Here is a 22,075-nt window from a genome sequence, read left to right as displayed (position 1 = left end):
GTGTGCATGTGTATCAGTGCATGAGTATATGTGTGTGTGCATACATGTAAGTTCATGTGTGTGTATATTCATGGAATTAAGTGTATGAGTGTGTGTATGCTTGTAAGTTCATGGGCAATATGTGCGTGCATGCATGTAAGTGTGTGAGTATGTGTATGTGGTATGTGCAAGTGCATGAGAATATAATTGTGTGCATATGAGTTTATGAGCATATCTGTGTATACATGTGTATAAGTGCATGAGTATGTGTGTATGTATACAAATGCATGAAAATTTGTATGTGTGTGTATGTATGTATGTATGTATGTATGTATGTATGTACGTATGTTGTGTACTAGGATGGTTCCATGGAAAGAAGATCCACCGAGAAACCCCTTCATGCTGTTTGCCATGGAGACATCGCAGCCACTCAAAACAAAGCTGGGTCCTAAAGCAGACGCATGTACACTCAGAGCCCATCCCCCGGGCCCCATATTGGGTTTGTCCACAGGGCAGGAGGCTCAGGGAAAGATGGAAGGCGGGGGTCAATTCAATGGGCCAGATGTGCTCACCAGCGCCCGCTCAGCATACATCACAGTTGGTTTGCTAACATCTCATTCTCCGTGTGCTCCGAGGTCTCCAGGTAAGTTAAATTGCCTGTTAACCTCATGGCCCCTTTTGGACACCCCTGAACGGTCCAGTTCAATCAATTCTAGTGATACTGTTCCATCCAAGCACTGATTTACATAGCCTTCCCCAAACTCAGTATCTTACAGCCAGCCACGCTCGGAGCGCCCTTCCTTACCACCAGACGCTCAGAGCCAAGAGTGTGACAGGGAGCCAGATGCTTGCCACCCTGGGAGATTTTGCTAGGGCAGGGGAAGACTTGTCTGCCTTTCTGGGACATTGTGTTTTGGTTTCCATTCAGGGATCACATTCCATCATTTGTATCTGAGTGCTCACACACCCTCCCCCTCACAAAAGCCCTCTGCCAGCCAGGCTTGGTAGCACACACTAACCTCACCACTCCAGAAGCAGAGGCAGGGGGATAGTGCTTTTGAGATAACTTTGGGCCACATACTAAGAGCTTGTCTTGGGAGGGGGGGGACAAAAACAAAACAAAATAAAACCCTGGGTGTTTCTGTAGCAGTGCTGATATCAAATGGTGCAGCCACACAGGGGGAGAGCCATTCGGAAGCTTCCTTTATGAGCTACACACGTGGGCAAGGGATGAAGTCATGTAGTGCTCACCTCACGCACAAGGCCCTAGGTTCAATCCCCAACACTGCAAACAAAAAAAAATCAAAACCCCTCTGCTCACCAGCTACAACCAACAAGTACTGGCTGATTTTATATTTGCAATGCACAAATAATGTGAAAAGGATTCACAATGAACATTGATAGTATACCAATTATTCTGTAATCTTACTCCTTCCACTTAGAACCCACGACGAACCCCTTTGCATTCTGGGAAATCTCCGTAGAGTCCTGAGTCCCTTCGAATGGCGGCACAGCATCCTTCCAGTGCATTCAGCCTTTCTCTGGATAGGTACTCGACATGACTTCAATTCTTCACTGTGGCAATGGCTAACGTCCTTACACATAGATCCTGGTGTCCTTGCGTGAGCATCTGAACAGGGAGTCCTAGAAGTGGCATTGCTGAATCCAGTTAAAACTTCAGCTGGCAAACTAGCTTCCTCAGAGGGTGACTCCAATAGCATTTGTGTGTGTGTGTGTATGTGCGTGCACTCGTGTGCGCGCAAGTGCATGTGAGTATGGCATGCGAGTATGAGGGCGTGTGTGTTTCTGTCCACCTTGTTTTATGAGATGGTGCCACTTCACCTATCCCTCAACAATTTGGCTGGGCTCGATGCCGGTGAACTCCCATGATCCATGTCTCCAGCTCATCAGCACTGAGACTCCAGGTGTGTATCACCGTACCAGGCTTTTAGTTTTTTCTTTCTTAAACGTTATTAACTCAGGTCCTCGGCTTGTACGGCATGGACCTTCCCCACTGGCAACCTCCCCAGCCATTTCTGGAGTACTGTTAATGACGGAGACCTGGTTGACAGAGCTCTCTTGGGGGGCCCTGGAGGAGGCAGCGAGTGTCTTGGGTCTGATCCACTTGAAGGCAGACAAAGACCCTTTTTTTAGATCTAAGGACAAGAGAGTCGCCATGTCTCTCACAAGTGGCTCTTCCACCATTTGCTTAGGGAGTGAGCTGAGAGACTGGAACCAGAGGTTGCACAGCTGGAGCAGGACAAGCGGATGCAGACCTTGAACCCAGGACATATGTGAGGCACCTGTGTTGAGACTTGAGAAGTAACTCTGCTCTGGCATTTGTCCCTGAGGTCCTCGGCACAGCACCCTGCCACCAATCCCAACCAGTATCTCTCACTGAACAACTGCCAACTCTAGAGTAGGCGTCTCTGTCTTGTGACTTAGCCAGGTAAAGACATCAGTTCGATGCTATGCAAAAGATGCATCTCTAAGAGTCCTTGTGCCTCAGCTTCCTCAGCTTCCTCATCTGTTAGGCGGAGCTAATGATTATTTACATTCCCTCAAAAGATGAAATGTGGCGTTGTCTGGCAAATTGCCCTCTGTCTGCTGAACACTCCCAGACCCTCTCTGATCATCAGTCATTGCTCTCAGGCAAGAGCTGGCCCCATCCTGGCTGGCTTTGGCAATGACCCAACACCCTCCCCCATCTCTTCCCCTCCGATGGTATCCACCTGTCTCCACAGCACAGAAGTACCTGGCAGGTTGAAGTTCTTTTTCTGTCTCGGGCACTGCGGGGAGGGATGCAGGGGAGAAGGCGGTGTGGCGCTGGGAGGGAGGGGGGGTGCCGGTGAGGAGGGCGTGGAGGACGTCGTGGAGGAGGGATTGCTGCTGGAGTCTGGCTGGTAAGGGACAGGGATGTGGTCCTGTGGAAAGAAAAACAGGGCAGGGGTCAGGGACAGGTGGGGAAGCAGAGACGCAGCAGACAGGATGAGCTGGGCAGGAAAGGGCTCACTCCCAAGCCAGCTTCCCCAGCAATGGCTGCCCCTTCTACAATTGTTAGGTCCTTCCAGAATCTAGCCTAGATCCATGAGAGACCGTATCTTAAAAAAAAAAAAGCAAGTGACAGGTGATAGAGAGAGACATCCAAAGTCAACCTTTGGCTCCTCAGGTATATGGCCTCTAACACATACACACAGAGACAAAGCCCCTGAGCTGGTCCATTTAAAAGGAGTTGCACCCAGATGTGGAGGGAAGTTTCTGGAGTCACGTTCCTGTTTGCCGCTTAAACTGGAGGCAGAAGAGGTTACCACATAATGAAATCTGCAGAGGTGGCAGCCGTGAAATCTGTGACTCTTTGATCTGGAGGGGCCTCATATTGAGGTGCCCAGAGAACTGTCCCCCACTCTGACACTTTTCCTCCCAAGTGTTTATTAAAGAATCAACAGCCTGGCAGCTCAAGAGAGCGTGGGAGTGAGCCTTCAGCATCCTCCCCAGCATGCAGCTGGGTCCTGCATTATCTGTCTTGCCCTCAGACCAGCTCCAAAGGAAGCTCCATCCAGCAAAGATGGAGTCCTTAAGTGCGTGTGCAGAATGGCCTCGCTGGATGAAAATTGGAGAGCAGGTCACTGAATTTAATGTGCCCTCCCGTGAGACACGTCACCCTGAAGTTTAGGACCCAATCCCAGTTAGAACAACGGTCACTGCTGATGTAACAAAGATGAAGGTCGAGAGACAGACTGGGTCTTGACTCTAAGGATGAATAGCCTCATGACAGACAGGAAAGAGGAGAGACCCAAAAAGAAGAGAATGTGAAGACAGACAGACACTGGAGGGATGTCACCAGAAGTCAAGGGCTGCAGAAGCCACTGGGACCAGGAAGAGGCAGGGGTCCTTCCGAGCCTTGAGCAGGCATCTTTACTCACATAACGAGTTCAGCAGTGCTGAGCAGGTACTCTGCTGTTTGGATGTACAAATTTGTGAATTATCGACCAGTGAGGGGCATCTAAGCTGCTTCCTGGTTGAGGTTGCTTCCTTTGTGTGTATGTGTGTGTGAGGATAAAGCTACTATAAATATTTATAATGAGGTTTGTGTGCACACATGTGGCTCTCTGGGGTGGTTGAGCCAGTTTACACCCACCCACTACCGTGAGCAGTTCTTTCGGTATTTGACTTGGGCTCGTGAGAATATAACATCGTGATGGTTCATCTGTCAGCCACAGTGAACATCCTCTCCTAAGATTGTTTGCCCTATGGATTTTCCTTTTGGTTTTGATTACCGTAGGTATTTATTCCATTTTGAAACGGAATTGATTCTATTTTCAGTTTGTTTGGCTTTTTTTTTTTATACAAAAGCTCTTTGGGTTGTTTTAGCTGTTTTACCTTTTCATATCTTTAGAACAATAGAGTCTGGGGCTAGACAGATGAATCTGTGGTATACCACAATGCACACCGCTCTTCTGGGAAATGCAAGCTTAGTTCCCAGCACCTAAGTTATAAGGCTCACAGCTGCTGTAAATCCAGCTCCAAGGAATCCAGTGCCCTCTTCTGGCTATCTTGGGCACCTGCACTTATGTGCATATACACACCTCTGCACAACTGAAACAATAGATCTTTAAAAGCAAAGTCCTGGTGCCACTGGGGTCAGGCTGCCCACCTGACATGAGGCCATTTCCCAGGACTACTTTCAGAGAGCCCAGCTCCTCAAGAGTGACCTGCTGTTGTCGTCTTGCCTCTTGGCGACCCTTACAGCAGCTCAGTTTAATGAGCTGGCTAGGTAGGGCTCTGTTCTCTGTAACTAACAAGCCAGCATGCCAGATCTTGCAACCTCCTGCTCATAGCAGGAAGAGCCATGGCCTTGGCTGCCACCGAGGATGCCGTTTTGATGCCCTGTAATAGTATCTGGGGCTGCAGATGCTACTGATGTTGCCCGTCCAGCTTCTCTTCTTATGCAGTCTTTCTCTACCTCTCCATCTCCAGCCCCTCACCGTCTCCTCCACTCCCTCGCTCCTCCTGCTTCTTTTACTTCTTTTATTCTTCTCATTCCCATTTTCCCTCATCTTCCTTCTCCTTTTCTTCTTCCTCTACCTTTTTCCTCCTTCTTTCCTCTCCCCTTCTTTCTCTGTCCATTCCAGTACTGTGTTTCCTCTCCTTATTCCCTCTCTTCTCCTACTCTCTTGCCTCCTCCTCTTCCTGTCCCTCCTCCCCCTCCTCCTCTATTTCCCCATCCTCTCCTATCCTTTCCCCTCCTCCTCTCCCTCCTCATCCTTTCCCTCCTCCTCCTCTCCGTCCTCATCCTTTCCCTCCTCCTCCTCTCCCTCCTCCACTTCCTCTCCCTTGCCCTCCTCTCCCTCCTCCTCTCCCTCATCCTCTTCCTCTCCCTCCTCTTTTTCATATCCCTCCTCTTCTCCCTCCTCCTCTTTCTTTCCCTCCTCTTCTTCCTCTCTTTCCTCCTCTCCCTCATCCTTTTCCTCTCCCTCATCCTCTTATCCCTCCTCCTCTTTCTTTCCCTCCTCTTCTTCCTCTCCCTCCTCCTCTCTGTCTTCCTCCTCTCCCTCCTCCTCTTTCTCCTTTCCTTCCTCCTCCTTCTCTTCACCCTCCTCCATTCCTGAGCATCTACTGTTAGACTAAATCCTTTGCACACATCCAATCCTCCCCATCACTCCCACCTTGTCCATTCTATGGAAAGAAAACCAAAGGCAAACAGGCATTGAACTGGTCCTGCTCACAGCAACACAGCAGATTAAGGAGCTGTGCTGTAAACCCAAGCTTTCTGACTCTGAAATCTACCTTCCGCCAACCTGCCAGGCAAGGAATCAGGGCCTCTGTGAACTGGGACATATCAGGCCAGACGGAAGGCTGAACAAAAAACAGGAGCTGGAACTCTTCAGAGCAAATTGGCTGAGAAATCTGTCCAATAACCACATCATGCCTGACAACAAGAATCTGCATGAAGCCAGTAAGACAAGAACGAGGCAAAAAAATAGCCCAGCCCGACAAGAGAAAGCCTGTCCACCTCCGTGACAAAGCCACTGTCCGTGCAGAGGCCAATTTCTGTCCCTTCCCCAGTGCCCCTCCTGGCAGACAAGCAGAACAATGTCACTGTGGCTCATCAGTCTGACCCGTGTTTTTGTCCCATCTGACATCGAGAGGCTCCAGCACTGGTCACGCCAGATGGAAAGGTCTCTGGGTGGCTTTGAACTCCTGCCCCCTGACAATGTCACAGAAGAAAGGATGGGTTTTAAGATATACAGTCACTTCTGGAGGGACAAGCTAACTGAGCAGCCTCAGCTGTCCTAGTGTGGGGGGATGCTTTTAGAAGTTTGTTCCCTTCCTTCTTCCTTCTTTCCTTCCTTCCTTCCTTCCTTCCTTCCTTCCTTCCTCCCTCCCTCCCTCCTTCCCTCCCTTCTTCCCTCCTCTCATCAGAGCCACAGATGGAAGCCAGAGCTTGGCACACACTAGCCAAGTGTTCATCCCCTTAGACCAGCCTAGAGACTCCCCCAAAACAACCAAAGTAAAGAGGTCCCTGACTTGATGGTTTGCTTGAAGTCCTGAGATCAAAGACAACCCTCGTTACAGTTCCCCGAGCTTCACTCTGCACCAGGAGGCACAGAGCACTTTCAAATGTTATTTAATGCCGCCTCTGGGGAGAGCTCTCCAGAGCTGGTGCTGTGATCGGCCACTGTGAGCATCATGAAGCATCAACCCAAAACCTCTTCCCAGTGACAACTGGAGTCTACCTTGCCTAACTTCAAATCCCACAACATGTGGTTGCCTCCTCAGGAAAGAACAGCGGAAATAACACTGCCAAGATCCCATGAGCCAGCCTGTGAGGAGCACAGAGGCCACGAAGCAGCCACATTGGGAGGAAGCCCAGGTTACAGGTGGTCGATCTGGCTGACTTTAACCCCTCCCAACCCAGACACCAGCCAGGAGAGAGAAGGAGCCTGTAAAACTGTGAAGCCGTGGATGGTAAACATTAGAGGTTTCCAGCTGCATAGGCCTTTTTGTGACTCATCAACTCTGCTGTTAGTGCGGCATAAAAGTAGTCACGGACGGTGTGGGTGTGGCTTGAGTCACAGGAAAGCAGTTGGTGGGCGAGCTTGGCCTGGTTCTAGATGTCACTAGCCACTGGTTATAAGGGGTTTCCCAATAGAGTCTCTGGATATCCCACGGCAAAGACAAAATCACACACACACACACACACACACTCATGGTTCTCTGTACCAATTTCTAGTCTCTAGCCCGAAGACTGTAAGCATAAAAAGAGGGTGGGTATTATACACTGCTCATTTGGGGGGTGGTTTGTTGCATAGCAGTAGACAGCTGGAACATGCCCATTTTATATAGAGGAAAACTTCCAACTTCAGCCCAGAGAGAGCAAGCCACTTGCCTATATGGTTCCACAGCCATTGAGACTGGTGGCCAGTTTTCCCTGACCCCAGAACATAGGTTCTTTCAAACGTTGGGCTGATGTGACAAGGAGCCAGAGTTGATTGCTCCGAGAACTAACAATAAAAATCATAGCCAATAGCTGTGGGGAAAGCAGAAGTGGCCCTAGCGTCAAACTCTGGATTTAATTAAGAGGCCCTTCTTCAATAAGGTCCAAGAGCCCACAAGGATGTTCTGGACATCAACTTCTGACCTCCACATGCACGCTCATCACACAGGTACACACGCACCCACACATATGCAAAGCCGTGTACATACATGTACAAGAAAGTTGGAAAAATAAACACAGAGTTGCTTCCAGAAACCAACAGAAAACCAATAGGTGGGTTTTAGGCAGAGTGACAGCCTTTGAGTAACACTCATTGAGACCCCACTCTGGCTCCTGGGAGGAGAGAGAGAGGATGATGAAGGGGTCTCCCTCTCAATGGCCAAGGCAGGGAAGCCAAGGGGAAGGTTCGAGATGCCCATCTGGTATCTGCTTCCAGATCTCTTCCATCTCTAAGCTCACACCACGATCCAACATAATAAACAGCGGCTTTGTGGGCCTGAGAAACCACCTCCTGACATCTGCAAAATTGGCTTCTAGCATGGGGTGGAATTGTTCCTGGGCCAATCTCAGCACACCCCATCGACACGCCAAAGGCAACATAGACAGATCGTGCCAGAAAGAAAGACGCGCAGAGAGCCGCCTGCCAGCCATCCGCCAGAGGGAAAACACTTATCCAGCTGTTGTTCAGGGCCCCCAGTGATAGCTATCCATCCATCTAATTCCCCACCAGAAGCTAAGGAGATCACCAACCCTTAGTTCAACAGATGTTTGGAAAGCCCACCACCGTGTACACAGCTGCTCTGGCAGATGGGGAGGCATCCCAGTCAGAGCAGCCAGGGTCTGGAGTACCACGGAAACTCCCTTCTCCCCCTCCCCATATACCCCCCCCCATATTCATCTATCTCCACAGGCCTGTTTCTAAACCAGATGCATTCTGCCCCAAGTATCTCTTCAACCGAGCACAGGATGGCTTCCCTCCACCCTGCAAGCTTTACTGCACATAAAACACCCAGAACCAGGAGAGCCCAGGAATATGAGTGTCACACTCCATCTCAAGCCTTCCTCCCCCCTTTTCCACCCACCATCTGGCCCAGCCGCCACTGTCTGCCCCGCTACCCCTCACCCTGTAAAAGCCACACCTTACCTTGTTGATTTTGTTGGTTTTGGGCAGGGTCTGGCTGATATGGAGATCTGAATATCGGGCGGGCTTCCGGACAGGGTTGTTGATGTCACAGGGGACTGACTCCGTTCGCACTAACCTTGCTGGGTCCGTAGGGGAAAAACAGCAGAGAGAGTTTAAGTATCACACTGGCTTTGATCGTGTCAGGACAGCCCGGCTCAGATCCCACTTTGAAACCCACCAGTGATACTCGAAATGATAGCTGTGAGTCACCAGGACAAACATTCTGGGTGTGTTCTGTGGTTTTTATACTGTTTGTATTATGTGCATAGAGTGTATGTGTGTGTGTGTGTGTGTGTGTTCATGCAAGGTATACTAACATAGGTACTCTAGATGTGTCACATGGGTGTGCGTGTGGGTGTTCATGTGGTGGCCTAGGGGTCACCACAGATCTTTTCTTGATCTCACTCTCCCTTAATTTTTTTAAATTAAGATTTATATATTTATTTAGTGTATGCGAGTGCACTGTCGCTGTCTTCAGACACACCAGAAGAGGGCATCAGATCCCATGACAGATGGCTGTGAGCCACCATGTGGTTGCTGGGAATTGAACTCAGGACCTCTGGAAGAGTAGTCAGTGCTCTTTACAGCTGAGCCATCTCTCCAGCCCTCCCTTATTTTATTTTATTTTTTTTTTTGAGATGGGGGCTGCCACACAACCTGGAGCTCATAGTGTGGGCTATGCTAGCTAGCCAATGAGCTTCAGGGATCCGCCCATAGACTCCCACCCTCAGCCCTGGGGTTACAGGTGTGCCCCTTCACCCTGGCATTTCGCCATGACTTCTGGGGCTCTAAACCCAGGTCTTCAATGTGTGTGGCAGAATGGCGGGAATTGATAAACTGAGTCACCTCCTCAGCATCTACATTTTTTTCCAGACATTTCTTATTTTAATTACCTATCCCCTCACGCGTGGTTTTTGGACAAGAGAAATTGGAAGCTGCCCTCTTGTTTCTTCTTTCTTCCACACAGACGCTAGTGCACACGACACGATGCCTTTGAACAACAGCCTTGAACCTCACTTGCGATGTTAAGAGGTCCCTGATTCCTGGAGGCCTACAATCAGTGCATGCATCATGAGGGACACCTGTCCCCGTGTGTTCTAACTGCGTGTTAGGATGTCTTTTGTTGTGTATGTAGCTTATCAGGACTAAGGAAACTGCCACACACTGGACCACATTTGTCCCAAATAACTATGGATCCCAACAATAATGGCTCAGCGGCTCCAGCCATCCCCCTGGGTACCACACCCAGAGCCAGAGCTGGGCTCACAGGTGATACTAAACAGCTACTTCCTGTGGGGCGCGAGGACTCGGTCCTCAAGCGCCAGCCTCTTGTTATTTCTGTCACTCATGAGGAACACAGCGTGCGGCAGTAGCGAGTACGCTCAAGTTCAGATTTGCCTGCCTAGCACCTCTCCCTGTTAGTTGTGTTTTGTTGGGGGGTGGGGGGTGGAGAGAAGACGTGGAATTAAAGCTTTGCTCTGACCCAGGGATTTAATTTCTCTGCTTAGCCTGAGCTGCCATTACCATGGAAACAAACTCTATTTTCAACTTCCCACCAACAGGGAGGTGGGGGGTGGGGCGGGGAATGCAAGAAGCCAGTGGACTTCTTCAGGAAAGTTCTCTTTGATTTACTTGCAAGACACCAACCCTCCTGGGGCCCAGGGAGCTTGGCCTTGAAAGAGCAGGGGTGGGAGGAAGGAGGTCTTCTCCAAATTCCAGACTCTGGAGGAGGCTCACCCTCCAACAACCTGGGTCTCAGCTTCCTGGGGGAGTTAACCTTCAAAGCACCCACTACTGGGGCTGCAGGGAAAGGATTCAGTAGGAGGCAAATTCCCCAGTGATGCTGACCTTGGACGGGGGGCTCCGGAGCTGTGTGAACTTAGGTTTCAAAATAGCCAGGCTAGGTGTGTTAAGGTTGTGGGGTGGGGTGGGAAGAGGCAGGAGCGGAGAGGAGAGAGCCAAGCACTCCTCTCATCCTTCTCTCCTCATGGAGACCCAAGGTGGGAAAAATATCAAAACCCAAACCGCCTCTGACAGCTCCTGAGCCTGCTTTAGGGAAAAACACACTTCTTGCCTGAATCTTCTCTTAGGTTCATTCTTAACCTGGGTGGATACTCCCGGGGCCATGTCTGAGCTGAGCAAGGCAGGAGGAAGAGGCTTTAGGAGGAAAGAAATCAGTGGGGCAAGGATCTAGGGATCGGGAAGCACCTGGAATCGTGCTGGGTCGGGAGGCTGCCCTGGATGCCCAAGCTCCAGAGCCCACCTCAGGGTAACAAGTGTTAAATACTTACCTCCTCGGTGGATGATCAGGAGGTGGCAGGGCGGGGCTTCTTTGGTGCATTTATTGTGGCACTTTAACCTGAAAGACAGAGAAAAGGAAAGATGGATGGATGACTTGGTAGACAGATGGATAAAAAAGGGAGGGTGGGTGGAGTGGATGGACATGAATGAGTGGAAGGATATAAATCTGGATGGGTGGACAGATGGAGGGATGAACTTGAAATGGATGGATGATTGGTGGATGGAAGGACTGGTGCATGGACTGAATGCATGCCTGGATGGATGGATGGATGGATGGATGGATGGATGGATGGATGGATAGATGGATGGATGGAAGAGTGGATGGATGGATGGATGGATGGATGGATGGATGGATGGATGGATGAGTGAGTGGAAGAGTGGATGGATGGATGGATGGATGGATGGATGGATGGATGGATGAGTAGGTAGATAGATGGATGGAAGGATGGATGGATAGATGAATGGGTAGATGGGTGGATGGGTGGATGGGAGAATGGATGGATGAGTGGATGGATAGATGGATGGATGGATGGATGGATGGATGGATGAGTGGATGGGTAGACTGATGGGTAGATAAATGGGTGGGTGCATGGATGCATGGGCAGATGGGTGGATGGATGGGTAGATGATGGATAGATGAGTGGAAGAAGAAGCAGATGGACAGATGAGATGCCCCAGTGGTCTGAAAAACTCCAGGCCCTGTGGACAGCAGTATGTGAGATGCATTGAGGCAGCAACTGCAAACATGATCCTTGGTAACCCAGATGTTAACTCTGGAGAGTGGCTGCCAAGAGCAACTCTTCCAGTTCCACCCTGGGTGGTCCAAGAGAAAGTAGCTATGGCTTTTCCAACAATATCCATGTGAACATGGTACACTAAAATGTGCTTAGGATAATGCCTATATTCATGGTCGTCAATATCGTCATCGTCATCATCAGCATCAGGCTGGGGCATTCAGAACAATTAGCTCAGTAGAAATGGCAAGGGGTTTGGTTTGGTAACTTTGCAAGAATCCCTGGAACATGTCAAGTAGGGACTGGGCTACAGGAAGTAGACACAGGGTGGGAAGCAGATGAGAGACAAAGGGGGACCATGGCTCCTTCAACAGATGCATCTGCCGCTTACCCAGCATCCTCTCTGTCTATAAGCCCACCATAGCTCCTTCTACTGTGGCATACCCAGCATTCCCTCTGGCTACAAGCCCACCATGGCTCCTCCTACTGACGCATCTACAGCTTACCCAGCATTCCCTCTGTCTAGACGCCATGCCTTTGTCTGTCCTTGCTCTCAGGATAAAAGTTAGTCTCCTACTAAGACCCGGCAGACCTCAGGGAATTTGCTTACTGTCTTTCCTCCTGGCATCCCTCTGCCCCTTGACCCCAGAGCTATGGCCAAAGCTCCCGCATCACCAAGCATCTGTTCCTTCCAGTACAGTTCATTTTCTCCTCTAGGCACCCCAAGCTAGCACTCTGTTGATCCTGCCTGGATCCTCCCGACACAGCGCTGCCAGTTCCTATGTATCTTCCCAGATCAGTTCCTCCAGGGAACCCTCCCTGACTCCCCTCCAATCAGAAAGCTGTACCCTGCCTTCCCCAGTCATAGCCGATTACAAGACATATCACTAACCTGTCTGTCCGTCCACCTGCCCATCTTCCTGCCTGCCTTCTAGTGATCTCAGCAGAGAGCCATGCCTGAGTCATCCCATGTTTAGTGGCATGACTAGACATGCCGTGCCACAGTGATGTGGCACATAGTAGGTACACAGGGTGGCACATAGTAGGTGTTCAGGACACATATGTAGTGGTTTAGTTAATGTCAACAGGCGCCTCTGAAAGGAATGAGGCCCTTTCCATTGCAGAGCCAACAAAACAAGCTTCACATCCGGTTGCTAAGACTAAGTGGCAGTTTTTGAACCGCAGGGTGAGGGGCAAGGTGCTCATACTGAAGTCACACAGCTGGGTTTAGATGCCTTGATTTTCATCCCCTCCCCAGACAATAAGGCCTGTAAGGAAGGGATTTTTCTTTCTTCTTCTTATGCCCTTCCCGACACCACCCCAGTGCCCAGCACAGCCACTGGTTCAGAGTAGGAAGCCGGTAATATACTTCCTGTATGCATGCAAGGACCCTCACCTTTCTGCTATCTTCTTGGGCCTCAGTCTTCCTGACTTGGAAATGGCTGTATCCACATCTGTATACTGCAACATGATTGCCCAGGGTAAACAGATTACATACGAGCACTGAGCTAAGTCTTGATGCTTGCTTAGCTGGTCCTGAGTCTGAGGGAGCCTGGCAGCCTGCATCCGTACTCTCAGTATTTGGGAGTCTGGCATAGGAGGATTGTGAACCCCAGGCCAACTCAGATTTCAAACCAAAACCCTATCTCAAAAAAGTATAAAAACACCCCCCCCCCCAAGAAAAAAACCCCGCAGGGATCGTTACGGGGTCCTAGAACTGGGTTTTTAAAATGTCCCTGCTCCCCGTAGGAAACAAGCATATTCTGAAACCCTAACTCAGAGTGAACAAGAGGATACAGGAGAAATGGGGGACTTGGCTGGGCCCAGTGACTCATTCCCATCATCTACTTCATCTTGGGGACAGAATCTAGGACATTATGCATGCCAGGCAAGCACTCCATTGTTGAGCAAGGCTCCCAGTCCACTACTTACTTCTCCTTATTTTTTTTTTTTAAGCGCAGGGTCTCACTAAATTGCCAGGGCTCGCTTGAAACTCACTGTGCAGCCCAGGCAAGCATAGAAATAGCCATTTGCCTACCTTGGCCACCCAGGTAGTCACAGGATCGGGCTGACTCAGATTTGGTCATCTGATGAAGATAATGTCTCATTTAGCCAGCAGCTCCCTTGGGGAACTATGTTCCACACAAGTAACTTTTCCTCAGAACTGAAGTTAATCCTATTAAGCCTTGGAATTAGAAGAAAGTTAGCCATCTTCAGAGGAAGTTTTACATGATTCTTCTCCGAGATGCCCGGTTCACACAGGGCAGATGGCGCCTTGTGCAGAACCCAGAGTATGTTTGCAGAGGTGCATGGCCTTCCTGGAGCCTGTGTGACCCTGCTCAGGCATTGTGTCCATTCGTGTCCCTTTGGTCACATAGTTAAGGCAGAGAGCTGATGCCTGCTCAGGTCATCCTGACTATGAAACCCAAATCTCTCTGTCTCTCTGTCTCTCTATCTCTCTATCTCTCTCTCTCTCTTTCTTTCTCTCTGTCTGTCTCTCTGTGTCTGTTCACATAGGTGTGTGTGAGAGAGTATATGTGTGTGTATGTTCACATGTATGTGTAGGTGGGTGTGGGTTGTGGTACATGATCTTATTCATGGATGTCTACATGGAGTTTAGAGGTTAACCTTGGATACCATTCTTCAGGAGCCATTCAACTTGTTCTGTGAGACAGGGTGTCTTACTGTGATGTGGAGCTTACTGTGATCAAGGCTGCCTGGCCAGCAAGGCCATTCTCTACCTTTCCACCACTGGGACCACCATACCTGGACCACCACACCTGGACCACCACACCTGGACCATCATATCTGGACTACCACACCTGGACTACCACATCTGAACTACCACAGGTCAACCACCACACCTGGCTTTTTTACATGCGTTTTGGGGATCAATTTAAGTACCATTGTTTTGTGGGGAACATTTTACTGTCTGAGCCAGCTCCTCAGCCCCTGGGTGGCTTCTCTGCACCTAGTGTCTGGGGATCTCTCTGACTTGTCATTCAAAAATACAAGGCACCTCTTATCCTGCATCTGAGTCTAAGGTCCACCCTCTTCTTAGCCTCTGCTAAGTCAGTTGGATCCTCTCACCTTTCTCCTTCCTTCCTTTAAAAGGAACACACACACACACACACACACACACACACCCATGAGATTAAATTCATCAAGTACTAAGGGTTGATGAAACACAAGAGGAAATCAGCATTTAGAACCCCACTAAATATCATGTCTTATTCTGGTTCCCATTTCTACAATCAGGGTCAAGCCCAGATCCCACGGCAAGCCGGTCATTTAAGAGGCTATCTTGGTCATACTGGTAAGATGATTCAGTAAGTTTGGCATAGAGGGAAGGCGGCCACTGTCAGCTGCATTGAACAGGTTGGAGCTTTGGACAACCGACGTCTATTCCCAGCATCCATAGAGAGAGCCCTGGGCCATCCCCCTGGCCAAGGAAAACCCATGTTGTTCCCATGTTCATGTTAGGTACTCTAGCCAGCCCATCATTCTACTCTGAAAAAGTCTTCCAAGCAAAGGATCAATAATTACTCCCACCCTAAACAGGAACGTGGCTATGGCTTTCTTGAAGACCTACTCTGTGTCAAGTATCCGACCTTGGCGCCTTACTCCCCTCCTTAGCTCTGAGATCTTGCGAGACAGAAGGTGTGGCTCTCCTCACCTCACTGTGGAAGACACCAAGGTTCAAACTGGATCACTGACTTGACCCCGTCAGCACAATCAGGAAGTGACAGGGTCAGGATTAGAACTCAAGTTGGGTCAGAATACTCTCCTGACCCCATTTTCTGTTGGAAGCTCCAAATCCCACCTGGGAATCCTCTCAGGCAATGATTCTCTATTTACCTCAGATGCTGAGACAAGTCCTCGATCCCAACACACACTCCTGGGGGCCCTGGAACCCCACTTTGTAGCAAGTGGTCATCTGATCGATTGACTTGCACACTAGCTGTTCTTCCAAGGGCAGGCATGGGGTGATCTGATTGGGAAAAGATGTTCGTTTCCAGCTGCGTGGAAGAGGCTCTATAACTGGGGCACATGGGGCAGAGCTCAGTTTGGGGTCCCCCACCCACCGTCCTTTCCAGGGCTGTCATCTCAACATCTGGCTAACCCTCTCAGCCTCATCAGTTGTTTCTCTGTGTGCTAGCTCCGGTTCTTCCCATCTGAGCCTCAGGGCAAGGGGGAAGAGCCCAGACATGGGAGATGTTTTCCCTGTTTTCCTGCCTGTCCACCCAAATAAAGTTAAACCAAATTGTACATCTTTTTTTTTCATTTTTGCATATTACATCACCTTTCTAAATGGGCTTCTCGAAAGGGAAAGGGGGCTGGGGGGGGGGTAGAAGGAAACATTTCTTCCTGGCTGCTCCTGGGGTAGAGTTCGGCTATTCCAAGTCAGACACTTCTTGGATCGACTCCCACTTGACATCAGCAGGTTCTCTGACTTGAGGCCTCTCAGTTTTCTTTCTCAGCGTGCCATGGTCCTCCAAACCCTCCAAGGGCCCCCTTTACTGTGGAATCAAATTCAGGCTCCCTGTGTGACTTTGGAGGACCTGCCCACCTCCCTTTCCTCCCTCTTTCCCTCCCTCCCTCCCTCCTTTCCTTCCTCCTATTCTCTGTGCTTTAATAACTTGGCCTCGCCGGAACATAACCTTTGATCCTGTAACTGTCAAGCTTGTTTGTTCCCAGAAAGATAAGAAAGTGACCCCAGACACACTCTGGCTCCCCAGCATCACAACCCAAAGGTCCATCGGTCACCTTCCGATTCCACGAAAGATGGCTCGAGGGAGAGTGTGGTACCCCCAGAGAGATGGAGGGGAACGCTTTGGTCCAGGGTTACAGCTGAGCCCAGATTCTCGTACTCTGCCCTGCATACTTCAAGGGAAGCAGAACAGGAGACAGCAGCTGCGTTGTGGCCTGCCCTTGGTCCCTACAGAATAAGTGTCCAAGGAGTTGAATTAAGGGCATCTGTGTTTGAATGACCGATACGCCCACCATGAGAGACTTCTGAGACCTCTGTTTCCTTATCTGTAACATGGGGTGATAGCAGTCTCTGCTGCCATCCAGGTTTGTAACGTGGATGAAATGGAAACATGCTTCTAAAGTGTTTAGCAAAATGCCTGCAATAGCATCATTACCAGCACCATCAACATCACCATCATCTTCATCATCACCACCATCACCACCATCATCATCAACATCACCGTTATTATCGCCATGACCCCACCCAACTCCCAATTACATGAATCTCTTTCCTACATACAACTATAATAGGATTCAAATTTTTTTCCTACAATAATAAAAACTATTGCACATAAGAGATGGTTAATTCCCAGGATGGTTTTTGTGAGAAGTAAAGTGTTTCTATTCATGGAAAAGCGAGTTCAGGCTTCAAGCGGGTGATCTCCAAAAAACGCATGCTCGTAATTACATCCTGCCAACATCCTGCCTGGTGGACAGCCTCCTGGGCCTCCAGGAACTCCTCGGCAGCTGCAGCAGCTGCACCCATGGGTCCCCAGTATGGTAAGGGTGGAGCAACGGGCTCCCGCACCAACCTAGCTACCTTCAGGTTTCACTGCCCTATCACCTGTGGCTACGGTCATTTTGTAAACCAAGCACTTTGCAAGCAAGATCTTGTCTGTCGGTGCCAGTGCACACACAGGTGAGGGGACTGGTTAGAGCACGCGGGGATTGAAAATACAGTGAGCGGATCCTTTAAGGCAGCCGAGCTGTAAAGGGGCCAGGAGTTCCATCTAAGTGCAAATGAGTGACTGCTAATGTGTAAAGAAAGCTGGAATCAGCCTGTTCTATCAAGCAGACAAGGGACTCGGACAGGGTGGGCATCCAAAGAGCCCAGGAAAAGCAGAACACGTGCCTTAGCCAAAGCAAGCATCTCGTGAGGCGGCTGCCCTGCTTACTGCATTGATCAGGGTGTTGATGCCCATGGAGTCTGGCAATGACCTTAACAGGAACACGTCCGTCAACGCTTTGACTAGCACTAACCTGCCTCTGTGGCAAGGTGTCTAACTCCGGGCTGACCAAGGAGTTTGTTCAAGCCCTTGGGACTTTGGCTAGAACGGGGAAAGTCCCAGGCTAAGCAGGGCACTAGAGGTTGAAATCATTCTGTAATTATAGGCTTGGAAACTCCGGTAAGTCATCCTAGAGCCATTAGGTGGGTGTATGATCACCAGAGCGTGAAGGTTTGGTAATGCATCCGTACTGGGCAAGTGACTGGCCGCTGCCATGCTAGACCTGGAGAGTGTAGGCAGCAAGCCCTTTGCTTGGGAGCGGTTCATTTATTCGACAAACCCATTTCTCTAAACCAGTGGCAAAGGCACCTTCCTATCTGGCAACGTGTACAGACTTTTTCTGTTGTCACTCCTAGGAATGGGGCAGGGGTGGGGTCACACAGAATCACCACACAGGTCAGGGCTAGGTGCCCTGATGCAAGTTATAAAACTTGGTGTGAAAGAGAGGTTGAGGTTTCTAAAATAAACACGGTTGGTTTAAATGTTATGTCTCTATTGGTGGCTTGGGAAAATGTCTCCTTTATAAAGATTACTTTTAAATGCACGTGTATACATACATGAGTGCAGGTCACACAGAGGCCACAAGAGGGCGTCAGATCTGGAGTTATAGGCAGTTGTGAGTCGTCCCCCCCCCCCCCCCGGGGATGCTGAATCTTGAACCCAGGTCCTCTGAAAGCATGAAGCACTCTTCATCACGGAACCAACTCTCTAATCCCAGCCCTATCTTTATGGCAACAGTAATAGCAGGGACAAAAAGAAAAACGCGTCTTAGTTTTCAATTTTCTTTTTCTACCATGAAAGCCGCTCAAAAACGTTCTTGTGTAAATTACTGTTTGCCTACAAAGATTGGATGAAGCCGGATGCGGCCAGCCTGGTCTGAGTGTTGTGGGGTGGCCTGAGCTAGAGAGAGAGAGAGAGAGAGAGAGAGAGAGAGAGAGAGAGAGAGAGAAGAGACGGGGAGAGAGGGGGAGAAAGAGGGAGAGAGAGGGAGAGAGAGGGAGAGAGAGGAAGAGAGAGGGTGAGAGACAGAGAGACGGAGAGAGACAGAGACCAAGAGAGAGAGAGGAAGGAGAAGCTAGAAAGGATATCAATAAATGAGACCTCAGGGCTTCAGACTCCATGGAAGGAGCTCTGAGAGGGGTCTACACAGACAACCACAAGCCAGGAAACCCACTGCAAGAGCAGACCCTGGCAGCCGAGTCCGAGCTGATGAGACAATGCGGAATAGTGCTGACATCCGGCCTCTCTGCGCGCAGCTCCCTTCCACACTCCTGAACCGATTAGATGAAACGCCTCGATTTAGATAACTGGAAATTGCTTTCTGAGCCTTAATTTCCTATTAGCTCATTAATCTCTCTATTCAGACTCCCAACAAGACAGCTGATGATAATTCCGGAGGAAGTGGGCACTTAAGAGGAGAGGGGGCGGGGGCGGGGGCGGGGGGAGGGGCTAGGCACGAAGGAGATATATCTGGCTTCCTGGGCGGAGGGCTATCCCAACATTAATTTGCAAAGCCAGCAAACGGTGCCAGTTTTCACTAATTGGAGCTCCTAATGGGCCAGGTAAGGGGAGAGCGTGTGTTCTAGCAGGCCAATTACATCGTCATTTTCTTTTTAACAGTTTGAGTAGTGACCTTCTCTCTCGCTGCTATGACAAAACACCAGCAAAAGCAGACTGGGAGAGGAAGGATAAACCTCAGCTCACTTTTCAAGGGTGCGGTCCATCGTGGTGGGAAGGCACGGAGGCAGGAGAATGAGGTGGCTGCCACATAACCCCCATAGTCAGGGAGCGGAGAGAGATGAACTCACTTTCTCCCCAACCCATGGGACGAGACATCCAACAGGTAGGGCGGCTCTTTCCAGCTCGACTGATCTAGTCTGGAAGCACTTCCAGAGGTATGCTTCCTGGAGAGTCTAGATCCTCTCAAGTTGACCATCTACAGTAAAGTTGACATCTACTGAGGTAAACGTCATGAAGCCATTTTAGGGAACAGGAAACGGAGGTACAGAACTGATCCCATGACAAGCATGAGGTGGCGTCAGGAGTCAGAGGTATGTCCCACCAATCCAGGGGACAATTTATCCATTTTATCCTGTCATTGCTTCCAGTGCCTGGAAATCCCTTTAATACATTATATTAACGTTTAATACGCTTAATCTCCAAACCTGAAATCCAGAATGGCTTCCAACTTGAAACTTTTGGAGCACCCACAGGACCACAGGTGGAGCACTATCCACGCCTAACCTCAGAGATAAAATAAGAGCTCACCCCTCAAAACACTATGCAAATGAAGTTTAGGTTCTGGGTTTAGACTTGGTTCTCGCTCCCGAACCTCTCAGATATGCAAATTTTGCATTATGCAGGCATTCCAAAGCAAACGAGGGTCAGAACCCATCTCAAACCTAAAACCACTTTTAGCCTCAAGCAGTACACATGAGGGTTTCTTAACCTGTGATACTAAGTATCCAACTGGTAACCAAGTAGTACACATGAGGGTTTCTTAACCTGTGATACTAAGCATCCAGTTGGTAACAATTCTCAGGTGACTAATGAAATGTTCTTGCCCCCCTTCTGTAAGAAGTGATGTCAAGCTTCCTCCTTCTCAGGGCCACCTCTCTAAAAGGTCACTCACCACTGTTCCTCCCTATCCTTCCTTCCACTCAGACAGGCTTCTCTGCTGCGTCTTCTCTTAAGTCCTTGACTATGGAGCCTGCATATTGTCTGTTCCTGTCCCTCATCCAACCCTCCAATGAGCACACTCAATATGTCCTCATTTGTTTTTCAATCCTTGAAAAACAACACGCAAATAAATGTCCACCCTCTCACCTTAACTGACGCTCCTTGGGAAACTTTCTCCACAGGATGAGTTTCAACTGACAGCTCCCATGTGCATGCATAGGTATAGCATGGAGCTGGATCTTGTTTCTGTTGTAGCTGACAGGGATATATGGTTCGAACAAAAGCATGCCAGGACACCACAGCAGCTGCAGCAGCTACTGTTGCTGTTGAATGGCTGAGCACATTGGTAAAGTCATGGGTACCATCCAACCAGAGTTGATCTGAATTCTAACCCACCCCTCCATGTGTCAGGAGCTATTTTGCACAAGGTGGAGTGAGGGGGGAGTTGTTCCTGGATAATAGTGTGAGGTGAGGACAGTTCAATGACTCCCACCAGTAGTCCAGTTCTGGGCGCCAATTTCATGTATACTCTTCAGAGGAGAAAAAGGCCAAGGTTACAGGCCTCTTAGGAGTTCAAGAAAAGATGAAACTTAACCTCAGTATTGGTGGCTTCCAGCACCTCAGCTCTGTGTGGCTGGCCCTCTCTCCTGTCCCTAGCCCCCTCTCTAGACCCTTAGCAGGGTCTTGGGCTTTGCTTATTACTCCTAGAACAGAAGGCAGGGAGGAAAAGCTGCCTCTGGGTCCCACCTCTAGTGCTGAAAATTGAAAAGGCTTGAGAAATGTTCAGCCTAGCTGACTCCTGGCTGAGTCCTTGTCACCTAATTACTTGACATCAAAGCCTCCACACAGCAGGTGTGAGGATGTGAAAGCCATTTCCTCCGCAGGACACAGCGTGAGTTTATGCAGTCAAGATGAGTCTCTAAGGCAGCAGGTGTACTGGGGAGACCAGGCAGCCTCTGAGCCAGACCCAAGCACCTGCTTCTGTACATCCCAGAGTCAGAAGGCTGAGGGGTCACCTGAGAGCCTGGGACCACAGAGGACAGCAGCTCTGAATGCTAATATATAGCAATTACCATCCCAGCTGCCCTAAGACCATAGAGCTAAAGGATCTCCAGGGGCTGAAAATAATTAATCCTCTCCACAGCCCAGGCTAGCAGGGAGCTTATCCTGGGTAACTTACTCAGGTGAAGCCACCAGATAGGCATTTTGCAAGATACCTGAACAGAGAGAGAGACAGAAAGAGACAGACAGACACAGACAGAGACTCTTACTGAGTGTCTCCTATCAGACACATGTCCAGCCCTATCTTTTCCATACAGTTAAATTGTCTGTATTGTAAATATTGAACCTGAGGAACTAGTGAATATATGTGTACAAATATATACAGAGGGACACAGGACATATGAACACATGCATGCAGAGGAACACATAACATGTGTATACATGCATAGAGGGACATATGACATGTGTATACATGCTTAGGGGACATATGACATGTGTTCATACATATATGCAGAGAAATACATGACATGTGTGCACATGCATGCAGAGGGACACATGACATGTGTGCACATACATACAGAGGGACACATGACATGTGTGCACATACATACAGAGGGACACATGACATGTGTGCACATACATACAGAGGGACACATGACAT

The 22,075-nt window shown here is 49.4% G+C and overlaps 1 protein-coding gene across 1 annotated transcript in view; it reads right to left on the bottom strand.

Moving 5' to 3' along the window:
• The window catches only part of Ksr2 (kinase suppressor of ras 2), a 352,941-nt gene that overhangs the window by 69,205 nt on the left and 261,661 nt on the right, over positions 1-22,075 (bottom strand). The window contains exons 8-11 of the mRNA XM_028765415.1: positions 10,952-11,019; positions 10,409-10,414; positions 8,622-8,740; positions 2,735-2,903 (exon numbers count right to left, since the gene is read on the bottom strand). Of these exons, the coding sequence (XP_028621248.1) occupies positions 2,735-2,903; positions 8,622-8,740; positions 10,409-10,414; positions 10,952-11,019 (362 nt within the window). The remainder of the gene's footprint in view (positions 1-2,734; positions 2,904-8,621; positions 8,741-10,408; positions 10,415-10,951; positions 11,020-22,075) is intronic.

The sequence above is a fragment of the Grammomys surdaster genome, unplaced genomic scaffold, assembly GCF_004785775.1.
Source record: "Grammomys surdaster isolate TR1022 unplaced genomic scaffold, NIH_TR_1.0 164, whole genome shotgun sequence".
Taxonomy (NCBI): Eukaryota; Metazoa; Chordata; class Mammalia; order Rodentia; family Muridae; genus Grammomys; species Grammomys surdaster.
The sequence above is the reverse complement of the archived record's forward strand: the minus strand, read 5'-3'. Positions and strand labels throughout refer to the sequence as shown.